The sequence below is a fragment of the Salvelinus namaycush genome, chromosome 11, assembly GCF_016432855.1.
Source record: "Salvelinus namaycush isolate Seneca chromosome 11, SaNama_1.0, whole genome shotgun sequence".
Taxonomy (NCBI): domain Eukaryota; kingdom Metazoa; phylum Chordata; class Actinopteri; order Salmoniformes; family Salmonidae; genus Salvelinus; species Salvelinus namaycush.
Window position 1 is genome coordinate 8,593,859 of NC_052317.1, and position 25,989 is coordinate 8,619,847.

At 43.0% G+C, this 25,989-nt stretch overlaps 1 protein-coding gene across 1 annotated transcript; it reads left to right on the forward strand.

Moving 5' to 3' along the window:
* Positions 1–502: 502 nt before the first annotated feature.
* LOC120055485 (V-type proton ATPase subunit d 1-like) lies at positions 503–15,460 on the forward strand. The gene is made up of 8 exons (XM_039003348.1): positions 503–632; positions 1,435–1,606; positions 7,787–7,965; positions 8,711–8,790; positions 12,423–12,500; positions 12,802–12,978; positions 13,403–13,477; positions 15,154–15,460. The coding sequence occupies exons 1-8, from the start codon at positions 503–505 to the stop codon at positions 15,313–15,315; spliced, it is 1,053 nt and encodes a 350-aa protein (XP_038859276.1). The 3' UTR covers positions 15,316–15,460.
* Positions 15,461–25,989: the final 10,529 nt, after the last annotated feature.

Here is a 25,989-nt window from a genome sequence, read left to right on the forward strand (position 1 = left end):
TTTTCTGGTATTGCAAACCACACGCATCCTTAGTTTTTAGGCAAACAATAAATTACTATGGGGAGGTGTGTCCCTTTCTGTCCAATGAGGTCATTTATGCGCAAGATTTCTGTCCCTTTTGGGCAACAATTCTCAGGAGCAACATTTCTGTAAAGCATCTTTAAAAACGTCACTCTTATCTTGCTCATCATTTTTCAGCAGTTAAAGTTAACCTGCATGAACATTTGCAAATAAACAACTTTATTTTTACAATAGAAAAACAGATTCTCCGGATTACAATTAGTCCAATGATTTGAGTCAGGGAGAAAACCCAGATGCTGGATATAGGACATATGTAAATAGTCAAAAGCCATGGAAATTCTTACAAGTGTCAAATAGGAAGGGAAGGATTGTATGAGCATTAGTCATTGACAGAAAAGAGGGAAGTTGGACGAGAGACAAAGCCAAAGCTGCGGGTAGAACAAGAAGAGAGGGCCTGTTAACTAACTTGTCGTTTTGGAGAATGTCACTGTGTCCAGAGCTTAGCTTCAATGTGGACCATGGGTACTTGGAGGGGCTGGTACGAGGACTGAAGGCCGGGATACTGACTCGGTCCGACTATCACAACCTGGCCCAATGTGACACCCTAGAGGGTAAGCTGAGGTTTTTGTATCGTGGAATGTTTTGTTTACCAATTAGGGTCTATAACCCACTGTGTCAGTTGCAGTATTTGGCTTTACGTATAGTTTGCAATTACACAGATATCCATATATTGAGTAAGTCAGTGCAATGCGATGTTTGCACATTGCGGTTTGCTTGAATTCCGGCCTAAACTGTGGCAGACGTGTGTGCGCGTGGGTGCTTGTGTACATGGGAGCAAGTGTGTGTGTACTCCTCGTTAGTCATCATCATCCTCACCAAACAATGGAAGCGAGTTATGGGCAGTTTGACAGGGGTCAATTATAGTCTTTAAAATAGAGTGATAATGACCCATAACTTTAAAGGTTAACTTCCAGTCAACCACTGGAACTGACTGGAATTACAGATTTGGACAAGCAAAAGTCAATGTGACTTATGAAAGACATAAAACATAATTTCACAGTTTTACAGACAAATAGAAATGCATACTTGTTTTATGTGTCTCGAAATATTTCGAATTCTGTCTTTGTCGTTGACCAAACGTGTTATCATTCTGCCATATTCACTTTTGGGTTTGTTATCATTCACCAACATTCACTATTGAATTGGCTCTAAAATAGTGAACTGGACCAAAATAGTATTTTCACACAGTGTTGAAAATACTATTTTGGTCCAGTGCTATAATTAATATTGCTACACCTAGGGGTACTCAGATTGTTATTGGAGTTGCCAGCACCACAAGGCACCCTCACGGCATCAATGGTTCAATCTCCTGTCCACATATGACCTGTGTCTTTTAACAATATCTCAATGTAGACATGAAGCTGCACCTGCAGAGTACAGACTACGGCAGCCTCCTGACCGCTGGGAACGAGGACCTGACCGTGTCTCTCATTGACCACAGACTGAAGGAGAACATTCTGACTGAGTTCCGCTGCCTACGCGCTCACTCCCTAGCGCCCCTCTCCACCTTCCTCGACTACATCACGTAGGAGTGTTCTAATAAATCCCTTCTGTCTGCCTATCTCTGTAGGCCTGCCTGTCTGTCTGCCTATCTCTGTAGGCCTGCCTGTCTGTCTGCCTATCTCTGTAGACCCTGTCTGTCTGCCTATCTCTGTAGGCCTGCCTGTCTGTCTGCCTATCTCTGGAGGCCTGCCTGTCTGTCTGCCTATCTCTGGAGGCCTGCCTGTCTGTCTTCCTATCTCTGTAGGCCTGCCTGTCTGTCTGCCTATCTCTGGAGGCCTGCCTGTCTGTCTGCCTATCTCTGTAGGCCTGCCTGTCTGTCTGCCTATCTCTGGACGCCTGCCTGTCTGTCTGCCTATCTCTGTAGGCCTGCCTGTCTGTCTGCCGGAATCTATACACCTTCCTTGACTAAGTACCTTCCTTGTATGCCAGTAATCTATACACCTTCCTTGACTAAGTACCTTCCTTGTATGCCAGTAATCTTACAGCTCCAAATGTATTGCACATTTTTACAAATCTGAAATATGGGAAACACAAGTACTAGAGGGTCAACTTTTTTAAACTTGTTCTATACTTTATCTCACCAAGTTCATTTCCCCCCTTTTCCTCCTCTCCTTCCTCCTCTTGCAATCTATTTGGCCGTCAATTAATATTTTCTAGTGAACCATTGAAAAACTGAACAAAAACATAAAGTGTTGGTCCAATGTTTCATGAGCTGAAATAAACGATCCCAGGAATTTTCCATGCGCACAAAAAGCTTATTTCTCTCATATTTCCTGCACAAATGTGTTAACATCCCTGTTAGTGAGCATTTCTCCTTTGCCAAGATAATCCATCCAACTGACTGGTGTGGCATATCAAGAAGCTGATTAAACAGCATGGTCATTACACCATTGCAGCTTGTGCTGGGGACAATAAAAAATGTGCATTTTTGTCATTCAACACATTGCCACAGATGTATCAAGTTTTAAGGGAGCGTGCAATTGCCATGTTGACTGCAGAAATGTCCACCAGAGCCGTTGCCAGAGAATTCAATGCTCATTTCTCTACCATAAGCCGCCTCCAACGCGTTTTAGAGACGCCAGCCTCACAACCGGCCTCACAACAGCAGATCACAGGTTGCTGATGTCAACGTTGTGAACAGGGTGCCCCATGGTAGCGGTGGGTTTATGGTATGGGCAGGTATAAGCTACGGACAGAGAACACAATTGCATTTTATTGATGGCAAATTGAATGATCCTGAGGCCCATTGTCATGCCACTCTTCCGCTTGGCAGATTTTATTCGTCACATCCACATGGTTAGCAGATGTTATTGCGAGTGTAGCGAAATGCTTGTGCTTCTAGTTCTGACAGTGCAGCAATATCTAACAAGTAATATCTAACAATTCAAAAACAAATACCTAATACACACAAATCTAAGTAAAGGAAGGAATAAGACTATATAAATATAAATATATGGATGAGCAATGACAGAGCGGCATAGGCTAAGATAATAAGGTAATAGATAGTATTGAATACAGTATATACATATGAGATGAGTAATGCAAGATATGTAAACATTATTAAAGTGGCATTATTAAAGTGACTAGTGATCCATTTATTAAAGTGGCCAATGATTTCAAGTCTGTATGTAGGCAGCAACCTCTCTGTTAGTAATTTGCCCCCGAGATGCGTTGTGCAGACCGCACCACCCTCTGGAGAGCCCTGCGGTTGTGGGCGGTGCAGTTGCCGTACCAGCCGGTGATAGAGCCCGACAGGATGCTCTCAATTGTGCATCTGTAAAAGTTGGTGAGGATTTTAGGTGACAAGCCAAATTTCTTCAGCCTTCTGAAGTTGAAGAGGATCTGTTGCGCCTTCTTCACCACACTGTCTGTGTGGGTGGACCATTTCAGTTTGTCAGTGATGTGTACGGCGAGGAACTTAAAACTTTCCACCTTCTCCACTGCTGTCCCGTCGATGTAGATAGCGGGTTGCTCCTTCTGCTGATCATCTCCTTTGTATAGTTGACGTTGAGTGAGAAGTTATTTTCCTGACACCACACTCCAACAGCCCTCACCTCCTCCCTGTAGGCTGTATCGTCGTTTTTGGTAATCAAGCCTACTACTGTTGTGTCGTCTGCAAACTTGACGATTGAGTTGGAGGCGTGCATGGACACGCAGTCATGGGTGAACAGGGAGTACAGGAGGGGGCTGAGCACGCACCCTTGTGTGGCCCCAGTGTTGAGGATCAGCGAAGTGGAGATGTTGCTTCCTACCACCTGGGGGCGGCCCATCAGGAAGTCCAGAACCCAATTGCACAGGGCGAGGTTAGACCCAGGGCCTCAAGCTTGATGATGAGCTCGGAGGGTACTATGGTGTTGAGTGCTGAGCTATAGTCTATAAACAGCATTTTTACATAGGTATTCCTCTTGTCCAGATGGGATAGGGCAGTGTGCGGTGTGATGGCGATTGCGTCATCTGTGGACCTATTGGGGCGGTAAGTGAATTGAAGTGGGTCTAGGGTGACAGGTAAGGTGAAGGTGACATGATCCTTGACTAGTCTCTCAAAGCACTTCATGATGGTCATTTAGTTCAGTTACCTTTGCATTCTTGGGTACAGGAGCAATGATGGCCATCTTGAAGCATGTGGGGACAGCAGACTGGGATAGGGAGAGATTGAATATGTCAGTAAACACACCAGCCAGCTGGTCTGTGCATGCTCTGAGGACGCGGCTAGGAATGCCGTCTGGGCCGGCAGACTTGCGAGGGTTAACACGTTTAAATGTCTTACTCACGTTGGCCACAGAGAAGGTGAGCCCACAGTCCTTGGTAGCGGGCCACATCTGTGGCACTCTATTATCCTCAAAGCGGGTGAAGAAGGTGTTTAGTTTGTCTGGAAACAAGACGTCGGTGTCCGTGACATGGCTGCTTTTCCTTTTGTAGTCCATGATTGTCTGTAGACACTGCCACATACGTCTCGTGTCTGAGCCGTTGAGTTGCGACTCCACTTTGTCTCTATACTGACATTTTGCTTGTTTGATTGCCTTGCGGAGGGAATAACTACACTGTTTGTATTCGGCCATATTCCCAGTCACCTTTCCATGGTTAAATGTGATGATTCGTGCTTTCAATTTTGCGCGAATGCCCCCATCCATCCACGGTTTCTGGTTAGGGTAGGTTTTAATAGTCACAGTGGGTACAACATCTATAGACTTCCTTATAAACTCACTCACCGAATCAGCTTACACGTCGATATTATTCTCTGAGGCTACCCGGGACATATCCCAGTCCGCGTGATCAAAACAATCTTGAAGCATGGATTCCGATTGGTCAGACCAGCGATGAATAGTTACTGGTTAGCATGGGTACTTCCTGTTTGAGTTTCTGCCTATAGGAAGGGAGGAGCAAAATGGAGTCGTGGTTAGATTTGCCGAAAGGAGGGCAGGAGAGGGCCTTGTATGTATCGCGGAAGTTAGAGTAACAATGGTCTAGTGTTTTTCCAGCGCGAGTGTTACAGTCGATGTGCTGATAGAAATTAGGTATCCTTGTTCTCAAATTTGCTTTGTTAAAATCCCCAGATACAATAAATGCAGCCTCAGGATATAGGGTTTCCAGTTTGCATAATGTCCAGTGAAGTTCCTTGAGGGCTCTTGTGGTATTGGCTTGGGGGGATATACTGTACATGGCTCTGACAATAATCAAAGAGAATTCTCTTGGGAGATAATACGGTCGGCATTTGATTGTGAGGAATTCTAGGTCAGGTGAACAAAAGGACTTGAGTTCCTGTGTGTTGTTACAATTACACCATGAGTCGTTAATCATGAAACATACACCCCCGCCCTTCTTCTTCCCAAAGAGATGTTTATTCCTGTCGGCGTGACACACTGAGAATCCCGGTGGCTGTACCAACTCCGACAGCATATCCCGAGAAAGCCATGTTTCCGTGAAACAGAGTATGTTACAATCCCTGATGTCTCTCTGGAAAGCAACCCTTGCCCTGATTGTGTCAATCTAGGGACTGGACATTAGCGAGGAATATACTCGGAAGAAGTGGTTGGTGAGCGCGCCTTCGAAGTCTGACCAGAAGACCGCTCCGTCTCCCTCTTCTCTGGCGGCATTGTTTTGGGTCGGCCTCTGGAATCAGTTCAAATGCCCTGGGTGGTGCTGACCAAGGATCTACTTCGGGAAAGTCGCATAGCTTTTGTTTTCACTGTGTGGGAGGTGCTAGAAAAAATCCTCAAGCGGCTCCCGGCATTATACCCATCGTGGAAATTGACATTTGCTGCACGGAGTCGCATTAGTAGAAATCCTATGCAGCCGAGTTTACAAGTTCGAACACTGGAATGTGTGATGTAATCTACACACCTCGATTAGGCTGATAGAAATCTTCATTACTTTGTTTAATGATTTTAAATTGAAGTATCATTATTTCTGTACAGCCTACACTTTCTCATTCTGAACTTCTAATGCAGGTGGAACGGGTGTGACTTGGTGAAAATGACCACCAGAGCAGCTGCTCACTGATTTGACAGCTTCAACGCAGTTACAACTCTGACGCCGCCAAAACACCAGCTATGCGGGTGTCGGCTAGTGCAGGTTAACGCTTAATCTGATTCAAGGAGTTGGTCTGATGGTGCCCTCTGATGTCATCGGCTTCCCCCTTGCCCCCCCCTTTGTTAAAGGCCCAGAGCTGTAAAAAAACGTGATTTTGTTTTATATACACTCACCAGACAGTTTATTAGGTTGACCACCCCGTTCACAAAAATTTATCGCTTCTACAGACAGTGAGCCACCTAGCATTAGTTTGCTATATAAAGCAGGCAGACAGGCATTGAGGCATTCAGTTACTGTTCAATTGAACGTTAGAATGGGCAAAACGAGTGACCTAAGCGACTTTGAGCGCTGTATGATTGTCGTGCCGGGCGCGCCAGATCAAGTATCTCAGAAATCACCTCCCTCCTGGGCTTTTCACACATTGTCGCCCACAGTGTCTTGGGTTTACCGAGAATGGTGTGACAAACAAAAAACATCCAGTCAGCGGCAGTCCTGTGGGCGAAAACAGCTCATTGATGAGAGCGGTCAACGGAAAATGGCAAGAATTGTACAAGCTAATAGGAAGGCCACAAACAGACAAATAACGTCACAGTACAACAGTGGTGTGCAAAATGACATCTCGGAACAAACTTGTCGATCCTTGTCAAGGATGGGCTATTGCAGCAGACGACAACACCGGGTTCCACTCCTATCAGCTAAAAACAAGAAGAAGCGGCTAAAGTTTTCTAAAACTAGTAGCCTTTTGTTCTGATGTTTCTGGAAAAAACGTTGCCTTGAACAAGACAGCAAATTCAGTTTACTTGAGTGGCCTAGCAGCCTGAATTCTTCGGGGCATTCTACAAGGTGTCAGAAACGTTCCACAGGGATGTTGGTCCATGAGATGGAATGGGTTGTTTGCAGTATGATTGTACTGCCAATCTGCAGCAACTGCGTGATGCCATCGTGTCAGCATTGACCAACATCCCTGTGGAACGTTTCTGACACCTTGTAGAATGCCTCAAAGAATTCATGCTGGTCTTGAGGCAAAGGGGAAGAGACTGCCTGCAATTTCAGCCTATTTTGGCGGGATGGCGTTTTAGCCTATTAATAGACCAATAAGAAAGAGAGTTCCAAACCTTTCTAGCAATAACAGCTAGTTCCAGTTTTCTCCTCCCCACTCCCAGACAAAATCCTAGCAAAATTCTTGCTTGATAAATTGCTCTTTGCTCAGAAGCTATTTTTGTGAATTGTTGACCATTTTAATTGAAAACAATCCTAGTAAGGTACTTAATTGTTAACCAGAAATGATTTGATATTGAGATAAAAACGGCTGCATTGGACCTTTAAGTAAATCAGGTGACACATAAGGTGAAAAGTGGACTGGAGTGCGAATTTAAAGCTCAGTAGTTGTTATGGGGATATTTGAATAGTACAGTAGCGATGTTTGAATGTTTCTCAAATGTATCCTTACCTTCTCCCTTCATTGAGGTCATCACTGATCTGTATTTGATTGGATAAGTGAAGGTATATTTCCATCATATCACGTCCACCCATCAAAACTTAGCAGGTTAAAATCAGGGAATTATGAAAGGTTGGATGGAATTACGAAAGGAGGAAAATGAATAATTTGAAAAGAAATGGAACTAGGTCCACATTCTCTCCCCTGTCTGTCTTTATCTCCTCCATGTTGCAGCTACAGTTACATGATTGACAACGTGGTGATGTTGATCACCGGTGCCCTGAAGCAGAGGGACGTGGCAGAGCTTCTGCCACGGTGCCACCCACTGGGGATGTTTGACCAGATGGCAGCGGTTGGCATTGCCCGCACACCTGCTGAGCTCTACTGTGCCATCCTGGTGGACACACCTCTGGGTAATCACTACAGTGGGCATATTCTGTGGGCATCTGTGCCAGTGGGACTGACTAATAAATCAGATTGACTATCTATAATGTACATATCTATGAAAACCTTCTTTGAATATCTAGTGTAATATGAATATGAAATCCAAATGCTTCATGAATATTATATTGACAAAATACAAGCTTTTTGCTTGTTTTTGGATTCTTATCATTAGGCTTTATTATTAATACGCTATAAGTCATTTATTGACCAGAATGTCCACTCACCTAGTTTTCTAGAGCATACCGCAAGCAGTGCATTAAAAGGCAGCATGCTTGCACTATTTAGAAGTGAGTAGCCTTCCCCTGAAGAGAGTACGTAATAACTCAGAGGATGGTGTAACATTGCCTCCTGCTGCTCACTAGTATCAACTCTGTGGCTGTAACGTCTCCTATTGCTGTGAAGGTTTATGGACGTGTCAGTGTTCTGGGTCTGGGTTTATTACCATTCAATCTATACACTCTCAGAAAAAAAGGGTTCCAAAAGGGTTCTTCGGCTGTCCCCATAGGGGAATCTTTTGGGTTCTATGTCGAACCCTCTGTGGAAAGGGTTCTATATGGAACACAAAAGGGTTCTATCTGGAACCAAAAGGGTTCTACCTAGTCACAAAAAGGGTTCTACAAAGGGTTCTCCTATGTGGACAGCCAGAGAACCATTTCAGGTTCTAGATGGCACCTTTTTTTCTAAGAGTGTATGTGTGCTACTTTGTCTTTTCAGCTCTGTTCTTCCAGGATGCTGTGTCTGAGGCCAACCTGGATGCGATGGGTGCTGAGATCATGAGAAACAAACTGTACAAGGTGATGTGGCATCAAATCAGTTGAATGTAAAAACATCTCTGCATTTCCACACATTTTGAGCACTACCATACACAGGCATGGAATGAATCTGGTCTCCAAAATGTCATGTAAATCAAATCAAATCAAATGTTATTTGTTACATGTGCCGAATACAACAATTCCTTACAGTGAAATGCTTACTTAACCAACAATGCAGTTTTAAGAAAAACAAATAAAAATAACAAATAATTAAGGAGCAACAATAAAATAACAGTAGCGAGGCTATATAGAGGGGGTACTGGTACAGAGTCAATGTGTGGGGGCATCGGTTATTCAAGGTAACTGACGTAATATGTACATGTAGATAGAGGTAAAGTGACTATGCATGGATAATAAACAGAGAGTAGCAGCAGCGTAAACATGGGGGGTGGGAACAATGCAAATAGTCTGGGTAGCCATTTGATTAACTGTTCAAGAGTTTTATGGCTTGGGGGTAGAAGCTGTTGGGGGCAGAAGCTGTACCGCTTGCCGTGCGATAGCATAGAGAACAGTCTATGACTAGGGTGGCTGGAGTCCTTGGCAATTTTTTGGGCATTCCTCTGACACCACCTGGTATAGAGGTCCTGGATGGTAAGAGTCTTGGCCCCAGTGATGTACTGGGCCGTACGCACTACCCTCTGTAGTGCCTAGCGGTCGGAGGCCGAGCAGTTGCGATACCAGGCGGTAATGCACCCAGTCAGGATGCTCTCGATGGTTCACCTGTAGAACTTTTTGACGATTTGATAACTCATGCAAAATCTTTACAGTCTCCTGTGATGGAATAGGCATTGTCGTGCCCTCTTCATGACTGTCTTGGTGTGTTTAGACCATGATAGTTTGTTGGTGATGTGGACACCAAGAACCTGAAGCTCTCAACCTGCTCCTCTACAGCTCTGCCGATGAGAATGGGGCGTGCTCGGTCCTCCTTTTTCTGTTGTTCACAATCATCTCCTTTGTCTTGATCACGTTGAGGGAGAGGTTGTTATTCTGGCACCACACTGCCAGGTCTCTGACCTCCCTATAGGCTGTCTCATCATTGTCAGTGATCAGGCCTACCACTGTTGTGTCGTTGGCGAACTTAATGATGGTGTTGGAGTCGTGCCTGGCCATGCAGTCGTGGGTGAACAGGGAGTACAGGAGGGGACTGAGCACGCACCCCTGAGGGGCCCCTGTGTTGAGGATCAGCGTGGCAGATGTGTTGTTACCTACCCTTACCACCTGGGCGCGGCCCGTCAGGAATTTCAGGATCCAGTTGCAGAGGGAGGTGTTTAGTCCCAAGGTCCTTAGCTTAGTGATGAGCTTTGAGGGAACTATGGTGTTGAACGCTGAGCTGTAGTCAATGAACACGTAGGTGTTCCTTTTGTCCAGGTGGGAAAGGGCAGTGTGGAGTGCAATAGAGATTGCATCATCTGTGGATCTGTTTGGGCAGTATGCAAATTGGAGTGGGTCTAGGGTTTCTGGGATAATGGTGTTGATGTGAGCCATGACCAGCCTTTCAAAGCACGTCATGGCTACAGACGTGAGTGCTACGGGTCGGTAGTCATTTAGGCAGGTTACCTTGGTGTTCTTCAACTGCCGTTGATAGAGACTAGTGGATCAGTAGCGCCTGTAGTCTCCTAGCCAACCAGGCTTCATCATGGCCGTGGTGGGAGGTGGTGGCACAGGCTAGCTCTGTAACGTAAATGAAAAACAATAAAACATTAGAAAACACCCACAACTGGGCGTGATGTTCAGCTTAACATTAAATCAATTAAATACCTCCTCCAAAGGTGCACTTTTGTCGACCCATCTGTTGAGAGCTTTCTCCCAGACAATCGGGAGGAGAGATTAACAGGAGTCAGGATCTAACCATCAATAAGGAGATAAAAATGTTTGTGTAATGTAAAGAAAATTCTAGGTGTAGTACCTTTAACTCATTACCAGAGTAAACACAAAATGGTGGTGGGACCATACAAACTCCAAAATGGTGTTACATATGACTCCATGGGGGTTAAATTAACTCTTGTGATTTTACTGTGTAGATCCAAAACTTTGATTTGATTTATAGTCAAGCACTGCTAAAATGGTGATTGCTCTTAAAACTTCTTATGGCTGCAGGGGCAGTATTGAGTAGCTTGTATGAAAAGGTGCCCAGAGTAAACTGCCTGCTCCTCAGTCCCAGTTGCTAATATATGCATATTATTATTAGTATTGGATAGAAAACACTCTGAAGTTTCTAAAACTGTTTGAATGATGTCTGTGAGTATAACAGAACTCATATGGCAGGCAAAAACCTGAGACAAAAATCCAACCAGGAAGTGGGAAATCTGAGGTTTGTAGGTTTTCAAGTCATCGCCAATCGAATACACAGTGGGATATGGGTCATTTTGCACTTCCTACGGCTTCCACTAGATGTCAACAGTCTTTAGAACCTTGTCTGATGCTTCTACTGTGAAGTGGGGCCAAAGGAGAGGGGATTGAGTAAGGTCTATCATGACCTGAACATGCGCTGACCATGCGCACTCTCATGTGAGAGCGAGCTCTGTTCCATCGCACTTCTGAAGACAAAGGAATTCTCCGGTTGGAACATTATTGAAGATTTATGTTAAAAACATTCTAAAGATTCAATACATCGTTTGACATTCAATACATCGTTTGACATGTTTCTACTGACTGTTACGGAACTTTTTGACATTTCGTCTGCTTTTAGTGAACGCGCTTCGTGACTTTGGATTTGTTTACCAAACGCGCTAACAAAAGTAGCTATTTGGACATAAATGATGGACATTACCGAACAAAACAAACATTTCTTGTGGAAGTGGGAGTCCTGGGAGTGCATTCCGACGAAGATCAGCAAAGGTAAGTGAAGATTTATAATGCTATTTCTGACTTTTGTTGACTCCACAATTTTTCAGATTATTGAATATTGTGCTTTTGCCGTAAAGCTTTTTGAAATCTGACACAGCGGTTGCATTAAGAACAAGTTTATCTTTAATTCTATGTAAAACATGTATCTTTCATCAAAGTTTATGATGAGTATTTCTGTTATTTGATGTGGCTCTCTGCAATTTCTCTGGGAATTCTGAAGGCATTTCTGAACATGGCGCCAATGTAAACTGAGGTTTTTGGATATAAATATGAACTTTTTTCGAACAAAACATATATGTATTGTGTAACATGAAGTCCTATGAGTGTCATCTGATGAAGATCATCAAAGGTTAGTGATTCATTTTATCTCTATTTCTGCTTTTTGTGACTCCTGTCTTTGGCTGGAAAAATGGCTGTGTTTTTCTGTGATTTGGCAGTGACCTAACATAATCGTTTGTGGTGCTTTCGCTGTAAAGCCTTTGTGAAATCGGACACTGTGGTGGGATTAACAAGAAAGATATCTTTAAAATGGTGTGAAATACTTGTATGCTTGAGGAATTTTTATTATGAGATTTCTGTTGTTTGAATTTGGCGCCCTGCACTTTCACTGGCTGTTAACGGGATTGCAGCCCTAAGAGGTTTTAAGCTTATTTTCATGACTGTGATCATGTTTATCGTTTACATCATCGTTGAGAAAAGTGAATAAAAGAAACAGAGACGTTTGTTTCTATTGTTTAGATCTGAAAGTGTCTTTTAATTTTAAACAGGCTTATTTGGAGGCATTCTATAAATTCTGCCAGGAGAGTGGAGGAGCCACAAAGAACATCATGTGTCCCGTCCTGGAGGTATTGTAAACCATTCTTTCCTCTTACCTGAGACATTACCAGTTACAGTTTGAATGAGTCGTTTTATTGTGTGTGTCTGTGTGTGTGTTTTGAGAGTGTATATGTACTGTAAACTGATACTGCATGTCTTACCCTCTCTATTTGTCTGTGGTCTATTTGTTTTACCTTTACATGTGACCCTTTATATTTTGTCTCTATCTCTCTCTCTGTGTGTTTTGTATGTGTGTGTGTTTGCCAGTGAGCCTCTATGTGTTACCCCTCTGTGGGTATTTGTGGTTTACTTCCTGTGTGTATGTTGCAGTTTGAGGCCGACCGGCGTGCGTTCATCATCACAGTGAACTCGTTCGGGACAGACCTGAGTGGGGGGGAGAGGAGCGCCCTGTACCCCTCCTGTGGGAGACTGTACCCCGAGGGGCTCCGTCTCTTGGCCAGGGCAGAGGACTACGAGCAGGTCAAAGCTGTGGCCGACTACTACCCTGTGAGTTTCAAAGCAATGGAAAAATGTCAATAAAACGACAATGGAAACCCAAACTAGGCATTACATATAGGACAACTCTAGGCAGTCCCTCCGTGTTTCAGGGTTCTTCTGTTCGGTGCCTAATGAACACAACCCCCATCAGTTGGACTACTACTGTATAATTAAAGTAAGATTTATAATGCAGGGTTTAACTTAACTCGGGAATTAGACCGTTTCTGCTTTCATGGACTTCTGAATATTTGTATTATTTCTATACTCTCTGTGCTGCTGCGTTTTGTATGACTACACCCTGTTTATGCAGTGAATCAGACTACTACAGCATGGTTTAAGCGGACTACAGTCTGATACTACGTTGTATTAGATACATCATGTCTTATTATGGTTATTATGTCTTATTAGTTGATATGATTTTGATATCCTCCAGGACTATAAACTCATATTTGATGAACCTGAGGCAGGATCCTCCAGAACCCTGGAGGACAGATTCTTTGAGCGGGAGGTAAGATTCATCTCATGCAATACATTCAGACTGAGGATGTGGTCTATATGCACATTCTGCGCTACCGTTCAAAAGTTTGGGGTCACTTAGAAATGTCCTTGTTTTTTAAAGAAAAGCATACTTTGTCCATTAAAATAACATCAAATTGATCAGAAATACATTGTAGACATTGTTAATGTTGTAAAAGACTATTGTAGCTGGAAACGGCTGATTTTTATATGGAATATCTACATAGACGTACAGAGGCCCATTATCAGCAACCATCACTCCTGTGTTCCAATGGCACGTTGTGTTAGCTAATCCAAGTTTATTCTTTTAAAAGGCTAATTGATCATTAGAAAACCCTTTTGCAATTATGTTAGCACAGCTGAAAACTGTTGTGCTGATTAAAGAAGCAATAAAACTGACCTTCTTTAGACTAGTTGAGTATCTGGAGCATCAGCATTTGTTGGTTCGATTACAGGCTCAAAATGGCCAGAAACAACGACCTTTCTTCTGAAACTCGTCCGTCTATTCTTGTTCTGAGAAAGGAAGGCTGTTCCATGCAAGAAATTGCCAAGAAACTGAAGATCTCGTACAACGCTGTGTAATACTCCCTTCACAGAACAGCGCAAACTGTCTCTAACCAAAATAGAAAGAGGAGTGGGAGGCCCCGGTGCACAACTGAGTAAGAGGACAAGTACATTAGAGTGTCTAGTTTGAGAAACAGACGCCTCACAAGTCCTCAACTGGCAGCTTCATTAAATGGTACCCGCAAAACACCAGTCTCAACGTCAACAGTGAAGAGGCGACTCCGGGATGCTGGCCTTTAGACAGAGTTGCAAAGAAAAAGCCATATCTCAGACTGCAGTAAAAATAAAAGATTAAGATGGGCAAAATAACACAGACACACAGAGGAAGGTTGTAAAAAAGTGTTATGGACAGATGAATCTAAGTTTGAGGTGTTCGAATCACAAAGAAGAACATTCGTGAGATGCAGAAAAAATGAAAAGATGCTGGACGAGTGATTGACGCCATCTGTCAAGCATGGTGGAGGCAATGTGATGGTCTGGGGGTGCTTTGGTGGTGGTAAAGTAGGTGATTTGTACAGGGTAAAAGGGATCTTGAAGAAGGAAGGCAATCACTCCATTTTGCAACGCCATGCCATACCCTGTGGACGGCACTTAATTGGAGCCAATTTCCTCCTACAGCAGGACAATGACCCAAAGCACAGCTCCAAACTATGCAATAACTATTTAGGGAAGAAGCAGTCAGCTGGTATTCGGTCTATAATGGAGTGGCCTGCACAGTCACAGGATCTCAACCCTATTGAGCTGTTGTTAGAGCAGCTTGACCGTATGGTACGTAAGAAGTGCCCATCAAGCCAATCCAACTTGTGGGAGTTGCTTCAAAAAGCATTGGGTGAAATCTCTCCATATTACCTCAACAAATTGATAACTAGAATGCCAAAGGTCTGTAGGGCTGTAATGGCTGCAAATGGAGGATTCTTTGACGAAAGCAAAGTTTGAAGGACACAATTATTATTTCAATTAAAAATCATTATTTATACCTTGTCAACGTCTTGACTATATTTCCTATTCGTTTTGCAACTAATTTCATGTTTCTAAGTGACCCCAAACTTTTGAAAGGTTCTACATTATTCTCTCTCTCTCTCTCTCTCTTTCTCTCTCTCTCAGGTGCAGCTGAACACGCTGGCCTTTCTGGAGCAGTTCCATTTGGGCGTGTTCTATTCCTACATCAAGCTGAAGGAGCAGGAGGCTCGCAACATCGTCTGGATCGCAGAGTGTGTCACACAGAGACAGAAGTCTAAGATCAACAACTACATCCCCATCTTCTAAAGGACAAACACACTGTCTGTTGTAGCAGTTACACACCTTTTTGTATTAGTAGTATTATTAGCAACGGTTGTCAAAATTGATAAAAGGTTAAAAAAAATACAATTCTGATAAATGTAACAGCTGCATAGATACTCAACTCTTTTTTTTAATAAACAAAAGGCTTCAAATATTGACTGTATTATAGCACATGAACAATTGTATAATGAGAGACAGAACAATCTATGGAATTCAGACATTTTGGTGGGACTTCAGGTATATAATTGAATGTCAAATATATAAAAATAAAAATTCTCAAATCAAATCGTATTCGTCACGTACACAGTTTACGACGGGTATAAAAGGTGCAGTGAAATGCTTTTGTCCCAACTCCCTCAACAATGCAGTACATTAGTCAATATCAATAATAACAACAAAAATAGTCAAAAGTAACAAGTGATAGAAGTAATATTACACTGTATTTACAAATATAAAGTCTGTAGAATATATAGTATATAATAGAACTGCAGTGTTGACTGTTTATGTGGGTGTTTGTGTGTAAGGGTTGGATGTGTGGGTAGTCAGTGCCAATAATATCTAGGTGTAGATAGTCTCTAAGGTGTAGGTCTGTCCAGGGAGACAGCTAGGGTTAGCTCGGCAGTCTGATGGCCTGGTGGTAGTAGCTGTCTTGGAGCCTGTTTGTCCGAGACCTGATAATCCGATACCGCTTGCCAGATGGTAACAAAGTGCAATATTGCAAAACACAGCTTAGCCTTTTGTTAATCCACCTGTCGTCTCAGATTATGCTTTACAGCGAAAGCAATACAAGCGTTTGTGTAAGTTTATCAATCGCTCGACAAAACAATAAGTACACTTACACACAGCATCAGGTAACTTGGTCACGAAAATCAGAAAAGCAATCAAATTAATCGTTTACCTTTGATGATCTTCTGATGTTTTCACTCACGAGACTCCCAGTTAGACAACAAATGTTCCTTTTGTTCCATAAAGATATTTTTTATATCCAAATACCTCCGTTAGTTTGCTGCGTTATGCCCAGGAATCCACAGGAAAGAGCGGTCACGACAACGCAGACAAAAATTCCAAATTATATCCATAATGTCCACAGAAACATGTCAAACGTTTTTTATAATCCATCCTCAGGGTGTTTTTCAAATATCTATTTGATAATATATCAACCGGGACAGTTGGCTTTTCACTAGGACCGGGAGTAACAATAGCTGCCTTTCCCTTTTGCGCACAACTCACTCGGAGAGCCCCCACCTATGCACTTACGCAATGTGGTCGTTCACGCTCATTCTTCAAAATAAAAGCCTGAAACTATGTCTAAAGGCTGTTGACACCTTAGGGAAGCCATAGAAAAATAAGTCTGGTTGATATCCCTTTAAATGGGCAATAGGGATGCATAGGAACAGAGAGGTTTCAAAAACAGGGGCACTTCCTGATTGGATTTTCCTCCGGTTTTCGCCTGCAATATCAGGTCTGTTTAACTCACAGACAATATTAAGACAGTTTTGGAAACTTTAGAGTGTTTTCTATCCTAATCTGACAATTATATGCATATTCTAGTTTCAGGGGCTGAGAAATAGGCAGTTTCAAATGGGTACGTTTTTTAGCCAAAAACGAAAATACCGCCCCCTAGTCTTAAGAAGTTTTCTTAAAGGGTGCATGCTTATTAGTAACTGGAATAAGTAATTTCAAAAATCTGTGAAGTGCAATGTCTTCTCAATACACACCACAGACCAGCAAACATTCTTTACACAGTCAACATAGGAATTACTACAAAACATAATTCATGACCTCTTAAATCAAATCAAATTTTATTTGTCACATACACATGGTTAGCAGATGATAATGCGAGTGTAGTGAAATGCTTGTTCCGACAGTGCAATAATATCTAACAAGTAATCTAACTCCAACAACTACCTAATACACACACATCTAAAGGGGTGAATGAGAATATGTACATATAAGTATCTGGATGTGCGATGGCCGAGCGGCGTAGGTAAGGTGAAATAGATGGTATAAAATACAGTATATACATTTGATATGAGTAATGTAAAATATGTAAACATTACTTAGAGTGGTATTGTTTAAAGTGACTAGTGATCCATTTAAAAAAGTGTCCAATGATTGGGTCTCAATGTAGGCAGCAGCCTCTTGGAGTTAGTGATTGCTGTTTAGTAGTCTGATGGCCTTGAGATAGATACTTTTTTTCAGTCTCTCGGTCCCAGCTTTGATGCACCTGTACTGACCTCGCCTTCTGGATGGTAGCGGTGTGAACAGGCAGTGGCTCGGGTGGTTGATGTCCTTGATGATCTTTTTGACATCGGGTGCTGTAGGTGTCATGGAGGGCAGGTACTTTGCCCCCGGTGATGCGTTGTGCAGACCGCACCACCCTCTGGAGAGCCTTGCGGTTGAGGGCGGTGCTTTTGCCGTACCTGGCTGTGATACAGCCTGACAGGATGCTCTCGATTGTGCATCTGTAAAAGTTTGTAAGGGTTTTGGGTTTTTTCTTCAGCCTCCTGAGGTTGAAGAGGCTCTGTTGCGCCTTCTTCACCACACTGTCTGTGTGGGTGGACCATTTCAGTTTGTCTGTGATGTGTATGCCGAGGAACTTAAAACTTTCCACCTTCTCACTGCTGTCCCTTCGATGTGGATACGGGGGTGCTCCCTCTGCTGTTTCCTGAAGTCCACGATCATCTCCTTTGTGTTGTTGACGTTGAGTGAGATGTTGTTTTCCTGACACCACATTCCAAGTGCCCTCACCTCCTCCCTGTAGGCTGTCTTGTCGTTGTTGGTAATCAAGCCCACTACTGTTGTGTCGTCTGCAAACTTGATGATTGCGTTGGAGGCATGCATGGCCACGCAGTCGTGGGTGAACAGGGAGTACAGGTGGGGGCTGGGGCACGCACCCTTGTGGGGCCCCAGTGTTGAGGGTCAGCGAAGTAGGGATGTTGTTTCCTACCTTCAGCACCTGGGCACGGCCCGTCAGAAAGTCCAGGACCCAATTGCACAGGTCAGGGTTGAGACCCAGGGCCTCCAGCTTGATGATGAGTTTGGAGGGTACTATGGTGTTGAGTGCTGAGCTGTAGTCAACGAACAGCATTCTTACATAGGTATTCCTATTGTCCAGATGGGATAGGGCAGTGTGCAGTGTGATGGCGATTGCGTCGTCTGTGGACCTGTTGGGACGGTATGCAAACTGAAGTGGGTCTAGGGTGGCCGGTAAGGTGGAGGTGATATGATTCTTGACTAGCCTCTCAAAGCACTTCATCATGACAGAAGTGAGTGCTACAGGGTGGTAATCATTTAGTTCAGTTATCTTTGCCTTACTGGGTACAGGAACAATGGTAGCCATCTTGAAGCATGTGGGGACAACAGACTGGGATAGGGAGCGATTGAATATGTCCGTAAACACACCAGCCAGCTGGTCTGCGCATGCTCTGAGGACACAGCTAGGGATGCTGTCTGGGCCAGCAGCCTTGCTGCTGGGTTAACACGTTTAAATGTTTTACTCACGTCAGCCACGGAGAAGGAGAGGGGGGGTGCAGTTCTTGGTAGTTATCCTCAAAGCGGGCAGTCCATGATTTCCTGTAGACCCTGCCACATACGTCTCGTGTCTGAGCCGTTGAATTGCGACTCCACCTTCCCTGTACTGGCATTTCGCTTGTTTGATTGCCTTGCAGAGGGAATAACTACACTGTTTATATTCAGTCATATTCCCAGACCTCTTTCCATGGTTAAATGCGATGGTTCGCGCTTTCAGTTTTGCGTGAATGCCGCCATCCATCCACGGTTTCTGGTTAGGGTAGGTTTTAATAGTCACAGTGGGTACAACATCTTCAATGCACTTCTTTATAAACACACTCACTGAGTCAGCGTATAGGTCAATGTTGTTCTCTGAGGCTGACCGGAAACATATTCCAGTCCGCGTGATCAAAACAATCTTGAAGCATGGCTTTCGATTGGTCGGACCAGCGTTGAATGGTTCTCGTCACTGGTACATCCTGTTTGAGTTTCTGCCTATAAGACGGTAGGAGCAAGATTGTGTCATGGTCGGACTTTCCGAAGGGAGGGCAGGGAAGGGCTTTGTATGCATCGCGGAAGTTAGAGTAGCAGTGGTAGAGGTTTATAGCCCATGCGTGTTGGGTGTTTATCTCTGTCGGCGCGATGCATGGAGAAGCCCGGTGGCTGAACCGATTCCGACAACATATCCCAAGAGAGCCATGTTTCCGGTGAAACAGAGAATGTTACAATCTCTGATGTCTCACTGGAAGGCAACCCTTGCTCGAATTTCGTCTACCTTGTTGTCAAGAGACTGGACATTGGCTAGTAGTATACTCGGGAGCGGTGGGCGATGTGCACGTCTACGGAGCCTGACCAGGTGGCCGCTTCGTCTGCCCCTTCTGCGATGCCGTAGTTTTGGGTCAACTACTGGAATTAGATCCATTGTCCTGGGTGGTGGTCCGAACAGAGGATCCACTTCGACTTTCCCAAAGCGGATCCTCTGTTCGGACCACCACCCAGGACAATGGATCTAACGACTATTCCTGGTCGTAATGTTGGTAAGTTGACGTTGCTCTTATATCCAATAGTTCTTCCTGGCTGTATATAATAAGACTTAAGATTTCCTGGGATAACAATGTAAGAAATATTAGATAAAAAAACGAAATATTGCATAGTTTTCTAAGAACTCGAAGTGAGTCGACCATCTCTGTCGGCGCCATCTTAGGCCCAGCCTTTGGAACTTTGGTTTTCCTAGATGTGTCATGGATCCCTCCAGAACTGTGTCATTACGCACACCTGTTCCCCATTCCCACTGATTGTAATTGTTTAAATGTGCCCTTTGGTTTCCATTGGGCGGTCGATTATTGTTCCAATGTCCGTTGGTGTGCTATTTTGGCTTTCGTGCCGCTTGTATTGCGCAGATGATTACGGGTCTCGTCCCGTTGTATTTATTCGAGGTACTCCTCGCTCTTTTGTATGGGTTTCAACCCTGTGTTTTGTATACGTATTTGGTTGGTCTTCGTCCCCATGCTTTTACATGGCACGCTGTAATTAGGGTTAAAAAAAACTATTACGCATTCCTGCACCTGTCTCCCGATCCCTTTATACCAACGTGACAAGATGTGGCTAATATATTGTGATCACTACATCCAATGGATTTGGATAGTGCTTTAATGGGTCACGTTCAAATGGCAACATACTGTAATTCTGCTGTATGAAGGTGGACTGCTTGTTAAACTTCCCCACAAAAAAATATTCTGCCCTCCGTTTTATGAATGCTATTCTACACATTTTTCCCTTGGCAGCAGTTTGTGATTCCGTTGCCCGACCTATGTTAATTATCTTAATACAATATACTGGAGGATATGTGTGCTGTTTCTGTGTTCTGATGGGCACAGCTGTAAAGACAGGTCAATGGCACTCTCGTGTGTATTCCTACCAGTCAGGTTTTGAAGCCAGAACTGAAAGTCAGACGAAGAACTCCTGTAATGGGTGTTAAGGGACTGTCTGTTTTGTCACTTTTGACATCCTTTGATATGGTTCAAGCAAGCGTGCCTGATTACATACACTCGGTTCTTCTTGGGGTGGCAAGAACTATGATGTCGTTGTGGGTTAATAGTTAGTACCACGAAATGACTTGGTACATAGATAATGTGTCATTCAATATCCTTCTCTGCCTTCATCTGGCCCAGAATGTGAGGAACTGGGGCTTATTGTGGGCCCATTAAGCTTTTGTTTTTGAAGCATACAACAGTAACTTGGTTAATATGATTAAAAGCACTCCGGGCATGCCCATGAAAACGTATAAATCATTTTGGTTGGAGAAGGCACTACCACTTTACAGGAAATAAATTATGAAAAATGTGATGTTTGAATGCAAAGACACCTTTGAGGCTCTGGTGAAACCCAAACGCACTGTAAGACATGTTGCAAGATCTGAGGGTGAGAGTGCTTTAGGAAGACCACTCATCAAAACAGTAGAGGAAGCTGATTTCCTAGCGCTGCATAATGTGAGTCTAAAGAGACTAAAAGACACTCTCCCCTCTCCCATACTTCGAGATGAGAACAGTGCTTCCACTGTAAATAGGTTCATTGTAACAGATGTAGGAACTGGTTCCAATTTAGTTTTTAAAGCACACCTACTTCTCAGCAGTCCCAAACCCAGATCATTTCTAACCTGTGGGGGAAATCCTGGGACATATTACACCCATTCCCAGCTTCTGAAATAAAACAAAAGTGTTTGTTTTTATCTGTGCGAAAGTTACGTGTTGACTATATTGTTCTATTTCTCAACCACTATGAGGTAATCACATGATTGAGATGTAGGACAACCGTACAACACCATGTCCATGACGTATGACCCAAACAGCTTGATCAGATGTGAAGCAGAGCTCGAAATTAAACATTTCTCTTTTACCATTCTTCCAGAATCTTCCCAAAGTAAATTTTCAGCCGTTCCAAACTGTGCGTGCCGTCCGTGTTTTCTTTTTCAACATGGCTCTAGAACCTAGGTCATTCACAAAGCTTTACACGTAGCCTAAGTGTAGACCTATAGGCTGAGCTGTTAACTGAGACAGAAATTCACATTGTAATATTTTATGTAACTCATTGTGTGCATTGCGGCCTAATTAGCTCAATTGATTGCTTCCTATGTTTTTTTTAACTCGTCTTTAGAAGGTCGTATCTCAGCCTCAGAATGTCATAGAGATGAACCAAAGATATCCCCCATGTGCATAAGAATCCCGTCTTTATCGTCTTTCTCTAGCCTATTGCAGAGTTAAGCATCATTAACATGCTTTATATTATCAGGAGCCAATTTTTCCTCTTCAAAATCTGAAACTAACAAGGTATGCTTTTCCCCTTTTATTTAAGGGGAATTGCATACCTTCCACAAACCCCTTCCATTTGAGGCATGATAGTAACACAATTTCTGAAGTAGTAACACACTTCCTGTAGTAGTAGTAATCCACTTTTTGTAGTAACTTAATGCTTTTATGGTTTATATCTTTGGACATCTACTATTTGGTGCAAACATTGATTGAAGTGCAAATTTAGATGATGAAAATCTGTCACATTTAAGTGCAATTGACCTACGTCTGCAACCAACTTCAAAATAATTCACAGATGACTATACAACATTCTGGTTTAGAGATACATTCACCATAAAACATTTAATATCCAACAGATTAAGGTTAAAGGGGCAATCTGCGGTGCTATTTTTTCTTGTTATAAATGAATGATAAACGCATGAATTGCTGAAGAATATAACTTAAATGTCTCATGAGCTTAGTTCAACTGTCATACACCATCAGAACCCAAAATATAAGCTTGTTTTACTCCAATGTTTTGTAAACCTTGTCCTTTCATCCATATAGCTCTGTCTATGAATTTGAGAGTGGTTATATTTCTCCAGCCCATCCCTCAGCTTTTTACAGAATAATAGACAGGTAGAACACTTTATTGTTTCAGCTGATGATTGGCCCTTTAAGGAACAATGTTTAATACTCCTTAGGATTGTCCACTTTATTCACACATTGACGAAGGTTTCATAAATGTTACTATCTAAACAAAAATGACTGTACATATTAATTATAGAAGGTACACAAAAACATCAGCAGTTTAACAAGACGAAATAACATGTTTAAAAATAAACAAAGAAAACGATCAAAAACACAATTGCCTAAAGGATGTTCAAGTGGGGTGTCCAATCAAAAACATATTTCGATCAATGGGTAAAATAATATGTTTATTGTGTACCAATGGTCCAAACCCCATGTCTCTATCATAATCCATTCAAAGTTATTGGAGTTTTTACTCTTGTAGGATGGCCAGAATTAGTGTGACTAAATCAATGGTGGTCAGAGAAAAAAAGTGGTCAAAAATCGGGAAAATCGCTTTGCGTTAGCTAGGCTGGATTCTGTGCAAGAATTAAGGCTACTGGCTACCTGAAAGGCTCACTTTCACGTTAAACTTGTCATCTTTCTTCTGAAATCCGCAGGACATAAAACACATAAACCGCAGGTAACCTAGCGGTTAAGAGTGCTGGGACAGTAACCCAAAGAGCGCTGGTTAGAATCCCAGAGTCGACTGTGAAAAATGTGCACTTGAGCAAGGCACTAAGCTTTAGCTGCTCCTGTAAGTCACTCAAATAACTAAGATGGATATCTATTTTTGTTCTTTTTTAAGATTTCTCACAAAAAACAAGTGTATCTCGGTGAAATGTCAATAAAGCACTGAGCGTATGCCAAGCTTTTTATTTTCAAAGCCTTTTATATTTACTTTAGCTCATATCATGCTAATACATTTTTTTGTGACCCGTGCAAACAACTTTGAAGACGACGCCCACAAAATGTTAAATCCTCAAAAGTTGTTATTAAGAGAAACGTGCGTCGCAATGTCAGATGCATTAGGTTACAAAATCTGACTTTTGGGATAAAATGATATGTTAGAGAAAAGAATCCACTGAACGATTCAGAACATGAATAATCATATTTGTCTTGGTAAAATGCATTTTATGACATAAAGAAGTGCATTTTCACCCACTCTGGACACCCTACAAAAAGCAACAAACATAACTGCAGTACTGTTAAAGATGGATGCCGCAGTAGCGTCTGCCCCACTGCCGTTGTTATTATTTTGTTGCCTAAGCGGAGGTGTGGAGCCTCACACATATTCTGGTGTTCTATCGCGCGTGCAATGATTCCTAAACTCAATCGTAACTTGGAACATTATGGAAGTGCCTCATACTCGAACTGAAAAAAAGAGAAAAGAAATACAACCTAAGAATAGCATTTCGCAACATAAGGTTATTATGTATGTTATGTATTGTCATGAGACTGTGGTTGCCAGGTTACTCCAATCCCTCGCCACTGCAACTCTATGGAGTTAGCTAGACATCATACTTACTGCATTGGACAGGGAGCTCTAACGGGACGTAGTTTCTCTGGCAGAGGTATACAAAAGCAGCAGCTAGCTTACAGGGTGCTCCGGAGTGGCCCGAGACAGAGCCACAATGGCTTCTCTCACACACCGATAAGAACTGGCCTGGGTCCACCTGAGAGAGAGAGCGAAAGAGAGCGAGAGAGGAGAGCGAGAGGTCATGAGCAGATGAGCTCCTGCATTTTTCAGCATGTTTAAAAAAAAAAGATAAACTTGGATTCTTTGGCAGGGACATACAGTGGGGCAAAAAAGTATTTAGTCAGCCACCAATTGTGCAAGTTCTCCCACTTAAAAAGATGAGAGAGGCCTGTAATTTTCATCATAGGTACACTTCAACTATGACAGACAAAATGAGGAAAGAAAATCCAGAAAATCACATTGTAGGATTTTTAATGAATTTATTTGCAAATTATGGTGGAAAATAAGTATTTGGTCACCTACAAACAAGCAAGATTTCTGGCTCTCACAGACCTGTAACTTCTTCTTTAAGAGGCTCCTCTGTCCTCCACTCGTTACCTGTATTAATGGCACCTGTTTGAACTTGTTATCAGTATAAAAGACACCTGTCCACAACCTCAAACAGTCACACTCCAAACTCCACTATGGCCAAGACCAAAGAGCTGTCAAAGGACACCAGAAACAAAATTGTAGACCTGCACCAGGCTGGGAAGACTGATTCTGCAATAGGTAAGCAGCTTGGTTTGAAGAAATCAACTGTGGGAGCAATTATTAGGAAATGGAAGACATACAAGACCACTGATAATCTCCCTCGATCTGGGGCTCCACGCAAGATCTCACCCCGTGGGGTCAAAATGATCACAAAAACGGTGAGCAAAAATCCCAGAACCACACGGGGGGACCTAGTGAATGACCTGCAGAGAGCTGGGACCAAAGTAACAAAGCCTACCATCAGTAACACACTACGCCGCCAGGGACTCAAATCCTGCAGTGCCAGACGTGTCCCCCTGCTTAAGCCAGTACATGTCCAGGCCCGTCTGAAGTTTGCTAGAGAGCATTTGGATGATCCAGAAGAAGATTGGGAGAATGTCATATGGTCAGATGAAACCAAAATAGAACGTTTTGGTAAAAACTCAACTCGTCGTGTTTGGAGGACAAAGAATGCTGAGTTGCATCCAAAGAACACCATACCTACTGTGAAGCATGGGGGTGGAAACATCATGCTTTGGGGCTGTTTTTCTGCAAAGGGACCAGGACGACTGATCCGTGTAAAGGACAGAATGAATGGGGCCATGTATCGTGAGATTTTGAGTGAAAACCTCCTTCCATCAGCAAGGGCATTTAAGATGAAACGTGGCTGGGTCTTTCAGCATGACAATGAATCCAAACACACCGCCCGGGCAACGAAGGATTGGCTTCGTAAGAAGCATTTCTAGGTCCTGGAGTGGCCTAGTCAGTCTCCAGATCTCAACCCCATAGAAAATCTTTGGAGGGAGTTGAAAGTCCGTGTTGCCCAGCAACAGCCCCAAAACATCACTGCTCTAGAGGAAATCTGCATGGAGGAATGGGCCAAAATACCAGCAACAGTGTGTGAAAACCTTGTGAAGACTTACAGAAAACGTTTGACCTCTGTCATTGCCAACAAAGGGTATATAACAAAGTATTGAGAAACTTTTGTTATTGACCAAATACTTATTTTCCACCATAATTTGCAAATAAATTCATTAAAAATCCTACAATGTGATTTTCTGGATTTTTTTCCCTCATTTT

What these genes read in the sequence shown, in the direction of transcription:
- LOC120055485 (XM_039003348.1), top strand. Translation starts at nt 503, where the DNA reads ATGTCACTGTGTCCAGAGCTTAGCTTCAATGTGGACCATGGGTACTTG. An exon ending in CCTGGTGGACACACCTCTGG is followed by an intron (nt 7,966 to 8,710) that starts GTAATCACTACA and finishes TTGTCTTTTCAG; the next exon opens with CTCTGTTCTTCCAGGATGCT. An exon ending in CTGTGGCCGACTACTACCCT is followed by an intron (nt 12,979 to 13,402) that starts GTGAGTTTCAAA and finishes GATATCCTCCAG; the next exon opens with GACTATAAACTCATATTTGA.